At 36.0% G+C, this 19,570-nt stretch overlaps 1 protein-coding gene across 1 annotated transcript in view; it reads right to left on the bottom strand.

Annotated features, from left to right (window-relative positions):
- The window catches only part of MIPOL1 (mirror-image polydactyly 1), a 180,838-nt gene that overhangs the window by 89,894 nt on the left and 71,374 nt on the right, over positions 1 to 19,570 (bottom strand). The window contains exon 9 of the mRNA XM_074149368.1: positions 3,499 to 3,606. Within this exon, the coding sequence (XP_074005469.1) occupies positions 3,499 to 3,606 (108 nt within the window). The remainder of the gene's footprint in view (positions 1 to 3,498; positions 3,607 to 19,570) is intronic.

The following is a 19,570-nucleotide window of genomic DNA, read 5'->3' as shown; positions in this document are numbered from 1 at the left end:
AGGAAGCAATTATCCCTAAAAGATTTAGCTATAATTCAATCGGAAATATTATAAGAGATTTTTTAAAATGGTTTCAAAAGAAGAGGATTATTTTACTTTAACTATGGAAATAGGGGCCCACATGCTTCTCCAAATGACCTGTGTGCAGTTGTGGGCATTGCCTGGAGGGAAAATTTGAAATTGGCCTTTTCGTTCAATTAATACAATCTCCTATGACCAATAACAACGTCATAAAAATTAGGAGTACCAGCCTGGCATTGTGGGACTGAATGGCTCACATCATTATATGGAATGTTCTATGCAAGAAATACATTAAATATGGAACTTTAAAATCACGTACTACCAGTATATATGACAGATTAACTAAGACCTATCTTACCAAAGATGTGCAGATCTTATATCGCACAATAAGATGAAATGGCACAGTATAGGTCTAGACAGCATGCCTTATGTGTCCTGTTTTGTCACATTATCCTCAAGTGTGACACGGGATCTAAAAATGTGTAAAACCTAAAGTTTGCAAAAGTGCTTACATCATCTTTGTAATTCCCAGATCCTGGATCTGGACAATTTACTGCCACCACATCTCTCCCTCTCCCACAGTTACAATCTGTTTCTCTGCTGCTTTGCCTCACTCGGGAGTCTACGGGCTGCTACTGCCCCAAAGGGTGGCAGCAGCCCTGTGAACTAATATAACTAAAAATATAGCTGAAAGCTTGCAACTTATTTTACCTATTAGGCCATACTGTCAGTGGAATGAAATAGATTTCTTGCGAGTTGGTTTTACACTATTTTCCTTCTGAGCAACTCACTATTGTGATATGATTTCAAAAAGTAAGAAAGAAAAAATAACCCATTGGGTTTTGTTGTTAAGTGTAGTTCAGGACCCCATAGAGGCAATGATCTCATCCTTAATCTAGTTGATCCTGATTACTGTATTTTTATCCAATTAAGATTGCAAGTATCCTTGCACCACATCTGATGTTTACACTTCCATTACTCCCTGAAGAAAATCTAGAACAGATCAAATTCCTCATCTGCCACCTATCACAAAATACATCTTTTGCTAAATTGAATCAGACAACATTAATTAAGCTTAAGAACATCAGGAAAATAAAATTTTAAAAAAAAAAAAACTTTCTTAACAGAAACTGTCCTGGATAGACACAGAGGGAATTCCTGGACTCCTGCAGGACAGGTGCCTACATCTGAATGAATAGCACACAGTGCAGTTCCCAGTTTGCACGTGGTGGTGGTTAAAGTAAACGTAGTTCTCAGGATCATGGTGAAAATAGAAATAGTTGTGTTGATATTTAACTCTGCACCACAGAAACAAATGGCCAGTTGTATTCCTGTGAAAACAGTGAGATGACCAGAGGGTGATCTGCAGCGGAAAGGGGACAGGAGGGGATTCTTGGGTCTGTACCCGCACTCTGTGTGTAGAACTTATGGTGGCTACTGAGTGCACGCAAGAAGCAGGAGGCGGCAGCTGAAAACAAGAGGGTTTCAGAGGGAAGGTGTGTACCAAGGCCCCATGGTGCATTATTTGTCAGCAGGCTCTGGCTGGATATTTTGGCACCAGTCAACCCCATTTCTAAAGGAGTCACTGACACGACTTTCATCCCTACCAGCCAGTCCATATTCTCTAGGTTGTTGCTACACTAAAAAGGAGTGATAAACTTTTCATTTACATGGGTGCTTAGGTCAGGATAAGCGTTCATATGCTGTATATGAAAACTAACTACTGTTGCCAATATTTCATATGGACATTTTAAAGTTTTCAAGGTCAAGAATTCAACTTAACCTATTGGCCTTTAAAAAAGTACTCTGATGGACCTGTCCTCACTGTAGGCAACATCTATATGAACTGAGACAAACTCTACAGAAGTACAGTATTAAAAAAGTTCAACCTTACCAAAAAATAAAAAGCATTCCTTTTTTCCTCCCCAGACTCTCATCTCTAAAAGACTACGACCAATTAACCTCTAACTTTGAAAAATCAAAAAATGCCTGTGACAGCCAGAAATTAAATTCTTTAAAGATTAGGTGCTGGGAGAGCAATATCAAGCTTAGAATGAAATCCTAGTAACACTCTGAACTATTAAGTCACTTCTTGCTTCTGAAAATATAATTATTCTGTAAGCATTATGTCAGGCAATATTAAATCTAAAAAGTGTAGTTTCAATAAAACATTGCTGTTTTCAAAAGGAAAGAATCTGTGCATAATATTTTCAATGACACAGAAAAAACACGTCAGCTTGCAATTAATGAAAAACAATACTATGTTCAATAAGCAGCATGCTCGGCAAGCACTAAATTTTAGTGATACCAGACTCAAAGCAACACTATTATTGTGGTCAGAAACAGCCCTGAATGTTTACGGTCTCTATTTCTAATCAGCTGAGGATGGATTGCTTTCAGTATAGCACACCTGATTTTGTAATATTCACCGTAGTTTCTGATGGTGATCATAAACCCATGGAACATACAGCATTTGTGTGGCACACAGCCTCTCTCTGTTTATTCATTATACTTTTTTTTTTTTTTACTGAGAAGTGTCAAACTACACAAGGATTTACCTTAATTCCTGTACTTTGCATCAGTCAAGTTGTTGCACGAACAGTGATGTTTCCCGAATATAAAAAAAAAATTAAAATTAAAAAGGAGGCAGAGGAAAATCTGCCTATAAACGAAATGCGTTTGGATCTTACTGCCTAAATCAAACACAATTTTTAAATGACAACACAGTATCAACAGAGTAACTTCTGTATTTATATTGTCTCTCCACTACCCATAAAAGAGATTTTTAAGAATATAGTGGTTGAAATTGGTGCACACGATGTTTGCACATCTTACCTGGCATAGTCTCTTATTCTGGCTAGCAGTGAGATTGCTGGTTATGTAGCTATCAATTCCACTGACGTTACAATTTCCCTTTTTCAAAGCAGCAATAACCTGTCACTTTACACTGTCCTTTCTCTGACCCTCTCCCGCCTGTCTGCTCATTTTTATTCTTATTGACAGGACTTATTATTCCTCCTCCCAATTCCAACTAGCTACCCTTTTGCAAATAGTAGTATCAACTATGTGGTCACTAGTAGTATAGGTCAACAATGTTATTAATATAGCACACACTGCTGGGAGCAGATCAAACAGCCATGCTTTAAAATATTAGTTTTGCAAAGGTACCATGAGTCAAATAGTTGCAGTTTTCTTCACATTATAAAATGTAATATTGCAAGGACAGACCCCAAGAATTTAGCGTTAATTACCAGCCCAATAATTTAGAGGGTATGTTATTTTTTCTTGTTGTTTTCATACACAAAATAAAATAAAACCATAACAGAAGGGTGCTGTATCTGTGTTTAAAGAAGGGGTTGTTGGCAAACACCATAGCTCACTTCTGCCGAAATGTACACAACTGATATATGCAGCCCAGAAAGCTGGCACCAGGGGCTTACAACCTTAATTTGCCTGCAAGAAGAAATGGAGATTTACCTTCAGAGCACGTTCTTGATTGTTTTCAGCAGTCAGATGTCTCGTGTTGTTTGCTGAAGTCTGGTTCTGCTCTTTCAGATGATGAAGCTCCTGCTCCAGCCGTTTGCACTGCAACGAGGAAAGAATCCCATTAAGTAGAGGAGTGTGGGCATATTTTTTTCAACAAGCCAAACGAATTAACGTAAATAACCCCATCCCCATTTCTGCAGTAGAGAAAGCATCAGACAAAAGCAAGTTACAATCCCAGATCAGTACTAGAACTATGTTTTCTAAATGTGCATCATTATTCCTGGTCCAATTTTATGCCAAAACAAGCTAAGTTTAGTATCAGATAACAACATTTTTCAGAATGTTTTAAAAAGTCTTAAAAATTACAAAGGTGTCAGGTTGAAATTCTGTTCCTAGTTATGTCAATATAATGATGGAAGTAAGTGTGTATAAAAGCAGCAATACGTGCTTTTAGAAAAGCAAGCGAATTATAGACCCTCTTACTAAATCTAGGACCCAGCATTTTACCAGAAAATATACATGTAATTTTTATACTCATCTCTTTCACACTAAGAGATCACTCTAAATCCCAAACACACACCACATCTTGAAAGAAAAGAAGCTTTAAGATTATTTTGTTTAAATATTTAACTTAATGACAAAGAATGAAAAATTTAACATTTGCTACTGTGTGCATACACACATCACTTACTGCTGTCAGCAAAACATCTATTTTAAAGACTAAAGATCTGCAAATTGTGAGCTAAATTATATTTCATTGGTTTTTATATGGTAACCATACGAGGTCTTGCCCAGTTACTTTGGTTTGAAAGAATAATCAGTTGTCAGCAGACTGTTCATTGTCTTATAAAAAAACCCTCTGACTTACAAAACCAAGCAAAACAAAAAAGACAAAGTACCAGGAATCTGCAGGGGAACAACTGTTAGAACTAGGGAAAAGCACAATATTAACAGGAACATTTTAAAACAGTATATTACAAGCAAGTAGTTTGGATATCACCACCAAAACCCAAAGCTGACAGACTCCGTTGGAACAAAAGACAATTAATTGATAAAAAATATTTTAATAAACACTGTCTGAAAACACTAGTAAGAAAGGAATGAGAATCATGATATAATCCCATGTAAGTACTGCTGTCTCAAATGAAAGACCTAGAAACATCAGTCTCTTGTGCTTAGTGACTGTCAAAGACACAAAACTGAGCTTCCCATCAAGTGTACACAACCTATTCCTGAGCAATTCAGTATGTGGGACAGTGAAGCATGGCTCGTGTCAACTCTAAAAACAAAGAAAAACTGTGAAACAGAGAGTTGTAGGACTGCAAAAATTGTAACCAATCTAAGTAAAATAGACCTGTTTCGAGACAAAAATTTTAAAAGACATACCAATACATACACTTAAACACAAAATCCTTAACAATGTACTGCACATCAGGTATCCAGCATAGTATATAAAACAGAATGATTCAATCCTATACTTTAATAAAGTTTTAAATAATTGTCTGTGTCCAAGAGTACTACTAAAAAAATTCAATTCACATGTCTGTTGTTGTATCTGATTACTTCTGTTAGAAATCTGGGCTCATTTCTAATAGGATTACTTATTTTAAAGGCAGCAAATCTCCCTGGTCTAGTGTATTCTCTCAGTGTCTGTTGTGAAGCTCTTTTATTGCAAGAAAAGAAAAAAAGACACTTTCCCAGAAAATAGGGAAATACAGAAAAAATGTTGATACATTTGATTTCAAATATTTTTACAGGTTTATGACATTTAATGTCTACCTCATACACAAAAATCACAAATCACAGAATTATAGCTATAATTCTTTGCATTCTCTGTAATTCAGCATGAAAAGTATGTGTCTGCAGACACGAGGGTGCTAATAAAACGATTGAAGAACTAAACCCAGATTACGCAGGATTTTTCTCTAGCAGCTTTTTTCCTGTAGCGTACAGGATCTAAACACCATTTTAAAAAATAAACCATTTTAAAATTTAAAAAAATACTACTACAGGCTTTATCACAGCACTTTACACATTACATCATGTAATATCAGCAGGCATCTCACTTTTCTGCTTTGCCAACACTCTTCTTCAAAACAGTGCTTTGGAATTCTCAGTTTGACAACAACACAGGTTTCTTACAGTAAAGATTATAAAAAAGGCTAAAATCTCAATTTGGCTTTAAAATATGAATTTATATTCGTACTATTCTCTTGACTCTAAAAGAGAAGTGGAAATACACTAAGAGCAAAACCTAGCTACAGGACCATAGGGAATCTTGATGTACAGGGCAGGTAGCACAACCAAGGGTATGGTTTCAATCCCACTCTGCTCTCCACTCCTGTGAAGACAGGACTGTGAAACAAACAACAGCAATATGAATCTAGTGTCATGCAGCATATAGAGCATGTACGATAAAGATGCAACACAAGTAACGTAAAATAGATGGACCTCCCTATCAAGTCAACCTTGACATGGTTACATTTACATCAATCTTGGTAGCATTTTATAACTCATATTTAATTTCATTTCCACTACGAATGTTGATATCTGAAAAAAACTAGGCATATTCAATCAGCATACTGCTTGAATCCATTTTGAGGGTATCATTGAAAGAAATGGTGATCTAATTGAGCTTTGCACAGAAGCGCCTTAATATGTTGGAAACAATGTATTAGCAGAAGATGTTCTGGATTACCAAAAAAAATGTATTTATTCCTAGATGTCTAGGAAGTAAAATCTTTAATTACCCTGTTTGTGAGCATTATAATAATACTCTTAAATGGCAACATTGTGTATGTCTTACTAAAATTTTAGTCTATGACACTTTGATAACTGAACTACTTTTAAAACATTAAAAGCAAGCACTCTCTAACAAGAGCAAGAGCATATGCAATTTCTGTGTAATCCTGCTGTAAAGAAAAGTTTTAAAAATAGAATTTAAAACAATGCAGCCCTTCTATTCATTTGAGCCAACATTTTTTGAATTCTGTGTCATTGGTTGTTAGCAAGGTCCAGTAAAAATAGATGTTCTTTAAAAGAACATGTGTTTTTATTGGTTCACTCCAGGGCTCTAAAATGCCAACAGCTGCAAGCAAGAAACTGGATTTCCTTCTAAAAACATATATAAAAATACTTTTTGGAGCACAGTGAAGAGAAGACATCGTCCAATTCAGTACTGGCAAGAAGGAAATGTTGGATGTATCCTTTTAAGAAAGCTGAAAGCTAAAGGAAGTTTTCATTTAAAATATTATAAATAAGAATGTCTAAATCCTGTTATCCCAAACCTGTGAAAATTCATACTTGGGAAACATTCAAACAGAATCCTCCTAAAGTCAGAGAAAAAATATTTTATGCAATATTTTATGGAAAATGTTATGCAACAGGTTGCCTAAACATTTGATCTGAGGTGTAATTGTGCACTTAAATGGAAGTTTCTGTGAATTTAACACTTTATGAAAGATGGGCTGTTAAGTGAGAAAACTGCTTTTTTACTTCAGATACTTTGAGTATATCAAGGACTGCAGATGGATTGCAAAGAGAATACACATTGATCAGAAGACTAGAGACTTTACTAAGTAAAGGATATTAAAGCCTCACAAATAGTAACAAGTCATTTCACAAAGGTTTCAAAGAAACAATCCACCAAGAATTAGCTTCATCGCTTGGTCTACTGTGTTCATCCAGTCCTGCAGCCAGAGAGGCAATACTGAGGATTAAAAAAAAAAAAAAACAAACCAAAAAAAAAGCCCCAACCAGAAAAAAGGTTTCCTCTCTTCTTTCAAACCTTCAAGTTTGTTCTCCTCTCTGAATATATTTCCCTCAAAAAGTCTCCTACCTAGCCTCATTCAGCTGATAACATACTTGTCAGACAACGAACCTCTTTAAGCCTACTCCAAGTGCTCCTTGAGCAATCATCAGAGACCAACTGTACAGTTTTCACTTCAACATCATCCATTCCCAGCAACAGGCACTCAATCTTCTTTTAACCATATTTCCACAGGGCAACGCAGCTACACTCTTCTAAATGCACCCAAGTCTTTCCAAACAAATACCTCTGTATCCAGCAGAGAATATATCACAAGCAGCTAAGACACAAAATGAAAAGCAAAACAGGTAACATACCGAAAAGATAAGAAGAGATTCAGGCAGGAAAGAAAGAAGCGGCAGCAAGGACACCTGTTCTCCACTCCCATCTTCTAATTTAAACCATTAGACTACTAACGAGCCTTTTTTAACGAGCATCAGCTAACATGATTCAGCAGAACAGGGATGTTTGTCAGAGGCATCAGTTCAACCCTCAACGGGTGCTGACCCCCTTCAGTGACTACGCAGGTGGGAGAGTTGAGAAAATCCAAACGAACTGCAAAAAGAAGCACCTACTAAAGGGGACACTGATGGAGAGGTCAAGAAGTGGCCCAGGAGAATATCACTGAGTAAAGTCCTTGAGGCTCGACCAGAAAGAGACTGTTAAAAGATGGTCCTACTTCCAGGTACACAAAAGGAGTAAAGATAGTTTAGAATGAATAGAGTATTTCAGAAGATAGAAAAATCAATGCAGATAACCACTTAATAGTGTTTGGCCTTTACTAGAAAATGAGGTTGCATTAACATATCAAACATAACTTTAACACTTGTATAAACAAATCATCTTCAACACGCTGTCAGCTTTTCCGCATTTTCTTCTTCAAGTTGTACCTATACCATGCTAACACGGTGTTAGGGTGCCCGCCATCTCTACACAGATTGATGAGTTAGTTTTGATTGTTATTTAACATGATTCTTCAGTGAGGTGTTCTGAAGTAAAAGGTACAGACACTATACAAGAGTAAAGAAAAATCTGCAAGCCATTGGAGAGATAATTCCGACAAAGACGGAATACAGCAAAGCATTGGCACTGAGCAGAGCAACCCCCTGCCCCCAGGCATTTGGTCCCCCTGCAGTTTGTTTGTATGAGACAACACCTATTCCCTGAGACCTTGTGCAGAAGCGTATTTAACTGCGCTACTCGGGTCAATCAGACTGTTCACATGCTTTCAAACAGACATAAATGTTTTGCTACACCAGGGTCCCTGGCTCTCATCTCACTGAACTAGATAGTAATGTCAGGTGCATTATTCATTTTGTATTTCAGCGCAGATTTGACCCAGAGAAAGGGTACTGTGACGCTCTTTGGCTGAGGAAGCAACAGCTAAAGCTGAACATAACAGAAAACCATAACAATTCCTTACTACAAATGCAGTCTTCGTGGATATTTAATCCTGTTACATCTATATTTGCTTTTAATATTACTATATAGCATACAATGTTTCCCGCCGTCTTTCATTAAAAGGAATCCAAATTAACCCCTCCTGAACTTAGGCAATATGCTAGGGAAAATAAAAAAAAAAGAATAAACACATGATGCCATTTATATGCTAAGAAAAAAAAGGAATTGATTTGCCTCTGTTGATACAGATATGAGGGTCAAAGTCTAATGAAACAAATGTACTAGGGCTAAGATGAGGCCAAATTCTACACAAAGTTCTTTCCTGAATTCTGAATTACATTTGATTGTCTCATCCAATTAGCACATACAAAAGACAGTATTTTATGAAAATATAAGACCTTGCTGAACTGGGATCTCAATTACTGAAAGTAGTGAGAAATAAAAATAACCTAGTTCCTACCGAAAAAGCTGGGAGAATGTTTTATGTCCTCCAAATTATGGCAAGGAAAGTAGGAGTCCATCTGAATGGCAGATGAACTATTTTCCAACATGCATTTTTTCCTTTATGCATTTTCAACAAAATTCTTATCAGCAAAGTAAATGACACACTGTATCTTTATTGAAAATGAATACCATCAAAAGATGAGCTTATGGGATACCAGAATCCTACTACCCACAGCATAATACTTTTGGAAGTGATAACTGCAGATACATTTTAAAATTATTTAACACATTCACTGCAACGAAAAACTGAAGTACAAATAATTATTCTAGACACCAAACATGAAAAGATGAAAAATCTTTGCTAATTTTTCACCTGTTATATTTTTTTAAGGCATCACCTGTGGAAATATGAATACCATAAACAACCACGTGAAGCAAATGAAACCAATTCAACTGAGTCTTTTCTTAGTTTATTATTTTGTTCGCCTTTTCTTACTTTGTTTATAACAATCTGCGCTACAGAATAGCTTCCAGCTCAAAGGTGCCGAATGGAATGCAAGTGTTCTCAGTTTGACAACCCTTCGCTCCCCCTCCCCTCAATAGTGGTTGTTTTTTTTGGTGTTTTTTTTTTTTTTTTTTTTTTTTTTACAGTCTGCCCCTTGTCCCAAATTCATCACGATTTCTGGAGAGGCAAACATCGTGCGCCACTTGGATGCTGCACAACTCTTTCCTTTGCAGACAAAAATAATACCAAAGTCATCCAGTCAAAACACAAACCAACCTTTGGTGTCACTGTGAATTATGTACTTTGAACTGCAGATGTTTGGAAGCACTTATATTTATATAAATAGATTTTATCCTTTTTCTTCTAAAATAATAATTTTAAAAGAAATAACGAAATAAATGAGTTTCTACATAATAATCACTAGAAAGATTTTTCCATTAAATTATAATTTTGAATTTAGGCTTTCTAACCTATGAAAGAAAAGACTTTCTTCAAAGTTCTGGCAAACCATCAACAAATGTGTTTAAATGATTATTTATACAATGCCCAGCAGCTTAGAACTACTGAGATTTCAAGAAAAAGAGGTGCTTTTGTAGAGCTTAGGCCTCAGAAACATATGCATCTTTAAAAATTTATATTCTACCAGTAAGAGAAACATTTAAATGTAGACACCTTTTTTTTTTTTTTTTTTTTGCATCAGGGCAATGGTGTTTTGCTTTGTCAGAAGCCACAAAACGAATTGTATCAAAATACAGATGAAAGATTTTTGTCTTCCTTGTCACTATTAGCCAGCTGAAACCTGCAGCATTAAGGCAGATAATATGCTGTATACATGACTTGGTATCCTCCTACCTTTCCTTTCCCTTTCTATTTCTGGGCACTCGAAAATGCAGCAAAACAAGCTTTCATTTATTTTCCTTTGAACAGTTAAAGGAACTGTAAGTGCACAGAAAGATATTCAGAAAATTCAGACAAAGTTTAACTGTTTCCACTCTTCATGTTAACAACCATGTTTCATGTGCAGTGATTCAACAGCATCGGGTAGTACAATAGCCACCCAACTCCATTCTCTATGTATTCTTACACTTCCTTTCAGTGATGACATTTCAAAGATCAAGACAAGCTTGATCTACTTCTCAGAGAGCTCAGCACACACAGACTTTCCTAATCAATGACACTCATTATAAAAAATGTGCAAAGAGAAGAGAAAATGTCTAGAGCTATATGTGACTCACAGGTCATTCAAGCCGAGTCCCTGTGCTGGCTGTGCCACTGGACTACCTCGGCTCTGCCAACAGGGGACTGCTGGCAGATCCCTCATCTGCAGGAGGAAACAACGGTAGGAGCTGCTGAAGCCACGTAAGTGGATCAGCTTCACAGTTTCCCGTATCCATGTTACCAACCTTACCTTGCCTCCATTCTTTGTAGTTGTTTCTAATCAGAACATAAACCCAGTAACTCGGACTCAAAACATTTATTCATGAGGCTGTACTGGGTCTGAAATTAAGCAAAAATGCATTCTTCTAACCCGAGCGGTTTTTTTTTCCTACCTGCCTGTCATATATAAATAAGTGACTTCTGTTTTACATAGAAGTCACATTATTAATTCAATTTTTTAATTTCATGCCTGTAAGTCTAATAAATAATGTATAAACTAAGCATGTAAGCTGATGAGTAGTTCACAAGGTTAGTACGCTTGTTCACACACCCCCACACTGCAGAGTTGTAAAAACACTAGAAACTGGCACAGTACAATGAACTTCATATAGTTCGCATGTCAGTTATAGTCAAAAGCAAAGGAAATCACCAATACTCCCAAATAATCCAGCAAATGGAAAATACTAATTAAAATTTTATCATAAGAGGGAAAGATCATTCAAGAGTAAAGATTCTCTTTCAAAAGCAATGGGAAAAAAAAAAGGTAAACCTTTATTAGCTAAATTCTCAATCCCCAGTATCTGTCAGTACAATAGATCTGTCAGTACAATAGGACAATTAGACTAGATTCAGTTTTATTTTCAATGCATGGCAGCAACTCCAGTGTACAGATTCAAGAGAGGATTTCGGGGTAGAAACTTCTGCACAGAAAATAATTCAGAGCAACTAACCTCAACATCTTTAGAAACATTTAAAGAATAAAATTACCCAACACCAAAGAGGTCTTGGAATAAATTTGCCATTAAAGCAGTTCATGTATTAGTACTTATAAGAGAAGCAGGACCAAAATATCCTACTGACTACTTGAATTAATTTCTACCCTGGTTGAGTAGCAAGAAGTAGCAAGAAAAGCCCCAAAGAAGCCAGTCAGAGCAGTTGAATATTACAATACTATTCTGATCTTTTTTACTCGTAGTCTAAGTATTGATTTTGCCAAGTCAATGCAATTCCCACACACTCATTTACACACCACTTTGCAAGGCAGCGTTGGTCATTCTAAACTTCAGTGCTGACTACTGTGCAATTCGTTAGCACACTGAGTGTAATATTATGAAATGAGTTACTGTAGTCACAATACGAGGTAAAGGCAGACAACCTAATATGCCACTGATTTTCTGTCTTTAGTTAGATAGGGACAGATATCTCAGTAGCCAGCCACCTCTTCATCACATGGGCTCAAAACCAATCACATTTTATTCCTGCAGATTTGTAGATCCTACACATGTTCTTTCTAGCATGGAAATAGAATCACAGAATGGTTGAGGTTGGAAGGGACCTCTGGAGATCATCTTTCCCAATCCTCCTGTTGAAGCAAAGACTTGTACAAAGTCTTTTGTACAAAGACTACGTATTCCTTATAAATGGAGGGAACACAAATTTCAGAAAGCCATGAACTTTACTTTTACTAGCTATTTTACTTTTTTCATTTTATTTCTCCTTCTTCATTGTTGAAAGGAGGAAACACAAGTCTTCCCTCTTCAGTTTCTTTAGTCTCTCCCTCCTTCAAATGCAGCATCTTTCCTTCTTTCTTTTGCATGGCAGAATGTACACATACTCTATTTCTCAATTCTCATCTTGGCCTGTGTGAGGTCCATTGCACTGCACTATCTCATTTTTGTCTAAGTTTTTGCTACATCCTGTTTCAAAAAATATTCTCTTTATTATGCTACTCTTCTGAATAACTCTTCTTTAATTGTACACAGTGTTTGGTGATATATATAACTCTTGATAAGCATTGACTAATCACTTTTCCCAGCACTTAAATGAAGTCAGTAAATAGGACTTTCTTGTTTTATGGGATGAAAAATTAGCACAGAAAGTTTAAGAAGCTTAATCAAGAGACAAGATCATGTCAGAACTGCGATTCCTACACCCAAAACCTTTGCTTTACTGACTTGACCAAATGATACGGAGTTATTGCTTTCCAGGGCCACGTGTTTTGCTGGCTCCTCAGAATAGTAGTCAGTTCCATTAAAACCAGATGGCCCGTGGCCAAGAGGTGGTTTGTCAAACAGCTGACCAGCACACCATGACAGATAGCTGATAACTGTTTTTGTTTAAAGCCTTTCCCCCACCCCCAGTTAATAATCTGCAATGTTGGTACTCAAAAAGTATATATAATAGAATGGAGGTAGTGTTGGTTGATACACCTGGGTTTTCAGCCATGTAAACTAGTGAAGGTGTATGAAAAGGAGAAATTTCAGAAAGAAACATTCAGAGTCTGATCTTCCAACTAGATCTAGAAATTAGCAATCTGATTCTCAGATATATGCAAGGCACTCAGCTGCTGACAGAGGTATGTTTTTAGAAAGAGTAACCTTGTTTAATTGAACGTAACCAATATTAGCTGAGAAGAAAACAAAATTTGGTAAACAATCTGTCATTCTAATGAGCTGGTTTTCAAATAATCTTCAATAGATTTTCTTAAAATCCATGTGCAAACAAGACTATTGCCTAAATGTTAAGTTGGCATTTACTGCACAAAAGGACAGGAATACTTCTGGTCCTTTTTTAAATATGATCACATTATTCAAGAAAACAGTATCATGCATCACTGTATAGATGCCACAGTTTTTTAATCTCTTTATTCAGATATTGTAATCATGGGGTTGCAGGTGTTCCTCATAGTACACACTATCTGTTTATCCTGACAAATACCATACTCTCAATTGAGCCATCAATTGCTTAAGTGGCAGTTGTTCAATTTTTTATTGTGGAATGTGTTTTCCCAAAAATCCTTTAATGTGTAGTAAAAGCTACTTTAAACTAGAGAATATAACAAAATAAACCAGCTAACTAGGCAGGTGAAAAAACAAAGCTCTGCAGATACATGAGGGATGAGAAATACTTTTTGAATAAATGATCTGAATCAGTACTAATTGCTCTTTCTTCCTGGAAGGAACATGCTTTTTTTAGGAAACTTTGATCACAACTCTCTGAAAGCAATATTAATATCAGTGCTTTAACAGTCTGAGAATAAGTGTGAAAATGGAGTAACTAATTATAAATCTTCAAATATTATTATGAAATCAGTTTCCTTCTCACCAGTATAGAGATCTAGGTAACAGCAAATGTATACAATTTGTATTTCAGACATCTTTTCAGATTTGCTCAAATGCACTGAAAAGTGGAATAAAAATATTTTTTTAAAACATCAAGAAATTACTCAGCTTTGCACAAGCTTAAAATGAATCATACATAGAAGACAAAGAAACCCCACAAAGACATATTTAAGGAAGTAAACAAAGGCCCTGCAAACTAAAATAAAATAACATATTTAGAAATGATGTATTGCTCAGCTTCAGTAATACTGAGAAAAGTTTGTATGATTTTGGTACATGAATAAGACTTTTCAAATATTAAGTAGTGGTTGAATCTGAAGATTTTACCTCTGTAACAAAATTTAGTTTAAGCTTCACTGAAGTGTTTTATAGGGATTGATGTGACTAACTACCCAAATAGATGCACACTTCTCAAGAGGATTGACCATGCAGCTTTGAATTAACAGCCCCCTAAAAGCTTTCAGATCTGCCTGCTACTGAAAGGCAGAAATGCTTAAACCTAAAATCAGCTGCCTTTGACATGTGCAATTACCAACATTGCTCTCATCCAACTCAAAGCTTCCTGGCAATTCCACCCCTCGTGTGTAGAGGGTAGGACACCCTAAGCAGAAAAAACTTAAGAAAACAGAAAGATAGAAGAATGTTATGACAACTTCTGAAAGCAAAGTGATGGGCCTGCCTGCCAAAACAAACAAAACGGGTAAATGCATGACTACTGCTGAGAAGTGTCTGGATACCATAGAAGACAAGACACACGACATAAAGAGAACATGTAACGAGACACACAGCTGCTGGCTTGCCCTACAATAGAAAGCAGGCTGATAGGACTATTTAGGACAAGGGATTAACAAGGATTTTTCTGTTTCTTAAGGGAGGCTGGCACTGGTTGCTTTCATTTTCACACTGAGTGTTTCAAGACTAGTTTTGCAGACTGAGATTCAGTTACAGTCCTAACGTTTTGATTGTGAACGGGACGTCAAGCAATGAGACTGAAAAAATGCTTGCAGATTGAGAAAGAATACTTTGTAAGCTACAGAAGATGGAGGAGGTAAACTCACAGCAAGGGCTGGTGTTCACCCCTGTCCTAAACACAACCTACCAGAGCTCTTCCAGGCAAAAAAGTGAAATCTATTGTTTCCTAATGTTGCTGGGACCTGTAATATAATCTCTGTCTGAGGTATGAAATTTCTCATGGTGATTACAACATGACTTGAAAGGAATTCATACCTGTTGGTGACAAGTCATCTCATGAGACAACTAGGAGCAAAGTGTTCATAGCCATTCTTCTGATACAGAGCTTTACTCTATTTTTTGGGTTTTATCTAAACTTTGTTATCTCCAGAAGTATTACCAAAGAAAGGTGTTACAGCTAATTAAGAAATAAGCAACTCAGCATAACTGAAAGATGACCAGTAATTTCGGCAGAACTTTGGTTAATGGATTTACATGTTTATAGCTGCTAATTCATTAACCAGAGGTAATGTTACACATCCCCCTTAAAAGATAGCATCAATTCTATGTTATCAACAATATAAAGTAAACATGAAGAAGTATTACTGCTGATTATCCTGCATCAGTACATTACACCAATAAAATATGCTGTAGTTAGCCACCTGTATTCTGTATTTCTGATAACAACTCCAGAATTGCAAAAAGTTGTCATGCTTTTATGATTTAATACTGTTCATCCAGTTGGTTTTTTTTTTGTTATAGCTAAAAGTATAATACTTTTTACATAATCACAGCTCCTTAAGGACCTTTACATATTTCTACATATTTGAATTGTGTCATTTAAAAAAGTATTTTCAAAACAAAAGTAAACTATAAATCACAATATGATCTTTTGTGCTGACTTCATGTATACCCAGAGCACACGCAACAATAAATACTTCAAAAACACTACTGAAAAGAATGACAACAAAACATTAACATGAGAAAGCCTTAACAGGTTCCCTGACAACAGCATCTTACAGTCACACTCAGATCACACGCAATAGGAAAGCCTGTCCTTCATTTGCAATAGAGGGTAATGGAAGATAAATTTTTTTTGTTCTCAACCAACTCAGCTTGAAAAATAATTAACAGTGAATAAACAAAACATGGAAAAGAGGGTAAATCCTAGATACTCACCATCTGAAACACAAAACAGTAAAGCCATACAACACACAAACGTAGGCATACTTGTGAATGAGACATGGATAAGTTAAGGCTACTGTGAAATCTTTATTTCATAAAGAGAATATTGATAGATTTTCTTGTTTTGCCAGGGCCACTACAAATTTTAGACCAGAATATGTAAAATAACTTCATTAAGCCTGCAGACTTCCAGAAATTAATTACTGGCTTCACAACTGAAAAAAAGAACACTATGTCCAGACCAAAGAAAGAGGAAAAATTGCCGTTGTGGTAATTGTTACCTGTTCATTATTATAATTATAAATCAGCAATATTATATATATAAAGCAATTATAAACCTAGAAGGAAATTGAAGCAACCAAAATGTTTATTGTCCTACATTTCAGTCAAAATCATCTACATTCTGCTGAAAATAAGTAGTCAGCTTGTCATTATTACAATAATTTTCCTTACGTCCTCTGTTACCGCTAGGCAAAAGCTTCCTTACTCACCACCTATCTTTACAGCTTAACACACAAGTTGAATCACAAGGGTGATGGTGGAGGCTGTTGCAATGCTAGAAGATAAGCGAATATTTCACTTTAGGGAAAAAATTTGGGAAAAAAAATGTCAACAGAAAGCAGACTATTCATTCTTCTTAGCTCCATGTTCCACAATATTCTCAGTCAACTATTGATGTCTTGGTAGTGGCGCTATCAGCAACACAGTTTGACTGCAATTCTTTGGAGAAATCTTCACTGCCCAATTAAATCCAAACTTTATATTCTGTGTGTCATTTTATTTGTGATCTACGCTACTAGTTTGAAACCTATTTCTCCTTGAAGGAAACAAGTTCATTTATGTCTTGTGGACAGGTCGAAAATCTTCACCAGAAAAGACTGCATATAAAGTAGTCTAAAAATTTTCAAGTGAAAATGCTGAATACAAACGTACTGGAATACTTTCTCCAAGAACACTGATAGCTTATACTTCCCTTTACCTATTTTTTTTATTGTTTTTTAATAAATCTGGTTCTCCTTCTTGAAGTCATCTTATTTTTATCCTTAATTTCATGTAATACACTAGCAAAGCTTTATGTAACCAATTTTAAAAATGTTTTCTTGGATTAAATGGATTTTTTTCCATTTTTATAAATAATGAAGTTTTGAACTTTTTATCTAAAGTTCTCAATAACTGTCAGAAATTTTCACTGAAGAAACACAATTTGCACACTAGTTTGCATGGGGGCTGCAATTTCCAATCTCTCTCACCTGTCTCTACTTCCTAGGCTGAGTTTTGCACCATGGAGTGCTAACTGAGAACATGAACTGCATCCCTTTTTTGATTAAAGCAAACTACGTCCAGGAATGCACCTAGCGCATTCTGACACAAATGAGTCTTCAGTTCATAGGACTCGACTACAGCTAGTCCGAAGTAAAAACCAACCAAACAAAAAACCCTAAAACAAAAAAAATGCAACCTCTTCCGCGCCAAAACATGTTAATGTGCATGTCAGATGCTGAGAACTATTTTTTACTCCAGATCTATTCCTATTTGTAAACACTACTTGCTAATACAGACATAATCAACCACAAAGTTGCAGTTGTGAATATTCAAGAAATGGCAAGTGGGTAAAAGCAAGGAGGGAAATGAACACACAAGTCTGTCATATTAACCCGTTCAGGCTCCCCATTAAATATAAATATAAAGCACAAAAATCTTGGTTTTCACCTGTCAAAAGAATTTTTATGCAAACTCATCTGGGTATCCAAAATAACAAAGTATTTTTGCAGAAACAGAAACTTGCCTAAGAAAACCAGCTTTTAATATGAAACACACAGATTGATTTTATTTTTTTTTAATTTTTTAAGAAAATCAGAGACATTTTATCCAACAGGTAAGAAAACCGAAATCTGATTCAATACTCAGTACCTAACTTGAAAGTGTGAAGTGTTAAGTATCGTGGAAAACACTTTAGGTACCTCTAATAGTTTTGGTACCTATAGAATTTACTGCATACACAGTGAATCAGTCTCTTCAGAGGGAATATTGTTTGAATTCTGCTTGTATCACATTGGAAATTTCCTCTGTGCATTGTTGTACTGAAACAAGAGATCAATAAGCATACAAAACATTTTTCCTTGCTTTCATCCTAGGGTTTTGACATTAAATATTTAAATTAATTCTAGAAATTGGTTTGGAAGACTAAGCTGTGTGAACCTAGAGCTTAGCACCATGATAGATGAGTCAAATAGCAATTAATCAAACAAGCTTGCATGCAAATTTACTGTCATTTTCAAAGTGGTGAGGAGTTTCTAGGTACTGAAGAGAAGATGAATGTTCAACTGGAAATTCATTAAAGTTTACAATTAAAGACACAAAGCTTGATCATGCCCTCAAATACTATGCAGACATGTATTTTCTGAATTCTGCACAACATACTGTTTGCAGAGGAACAACAGGTGATTTAACAATGCAAACAATGATGTGTCTCAGGGCATTGCTCAGCCAAAACCTTATGGCAGCAAAAAGAAGAAATGTAGTATTAATTAAAAATTTGCTTCAGAAGTTCAAAAAGACAAACCGTAATCCCTCTCTTCAAGGAAACATTGCATTAACATTAACATATTTACTCATACTTAGCATTCATGGACTAAATACAAAAGTTTGGTTTAAGAGCTCCTTCAGGTAATTTCCTTCAGATCCTCCTCTCCCTCCCACTCGTGACCTACCAGCTGACCTGCACTACCAGCTGTGAGAAGCATTATCTCAAAAACTACAAGACCTCATGCAACCAAAGCCTTGCTGAAGTCAAACTAAGGAGTAAGCTGCAGAATACTCACTTTCACTAGTGAAACGTTGACTCCAGTGAAATCAAAGGGACTTTCATGCCCCAATAACAGATACCTGCCTACAGAGAAATCACAACCTCTGCTACATCAATGCAAAAGCCCAACTGACACAGATGTGTAATGTCCTCAAATCTTCTCCTATCATCCTTTCTGAACATCTCACCTCTCCTCAGCTTTCTTAATGCCTAGAGAACTAAAGAGTTACATACAGTGATCAAAGAAAACAGCACACCATGATGACAGATTAAAAAGATGTTATTCTTTTGGTGAAAATTCTACCAAATCAGAAATCCCAATGTAAGATATCATGAGGATTCTGTTTGGCCAGTTTACTCTCTATTTTAGTCTCCAGTGGACTAAAATTCCTACTTCAGGGGAAAAAAAATACCCTAAGCACCTTCTGAATGTAGCCAAATATTTAACTGAGTATTCCCTGGAA

This window comes from Numenius arquata, chromosome 6 (genome assembly GCF_964106895.1).
Source record: "Numenius arquata chromosome 6, bNumArq3.hap1.1, whole genome shotgun sequence".
Taxonomy (NCBI): domain Eukaryota; kingdom Metazoa; phylum Chordata; class Aves; order Charadriiformes; family Scolopacidae; genus Numenius; species Numenius arquata.
The sequence above is the reverse complement of the archived record's forward strand: the minus strand, read 5'-3'. Positions and strand labels throughout refer to the sequence as shown.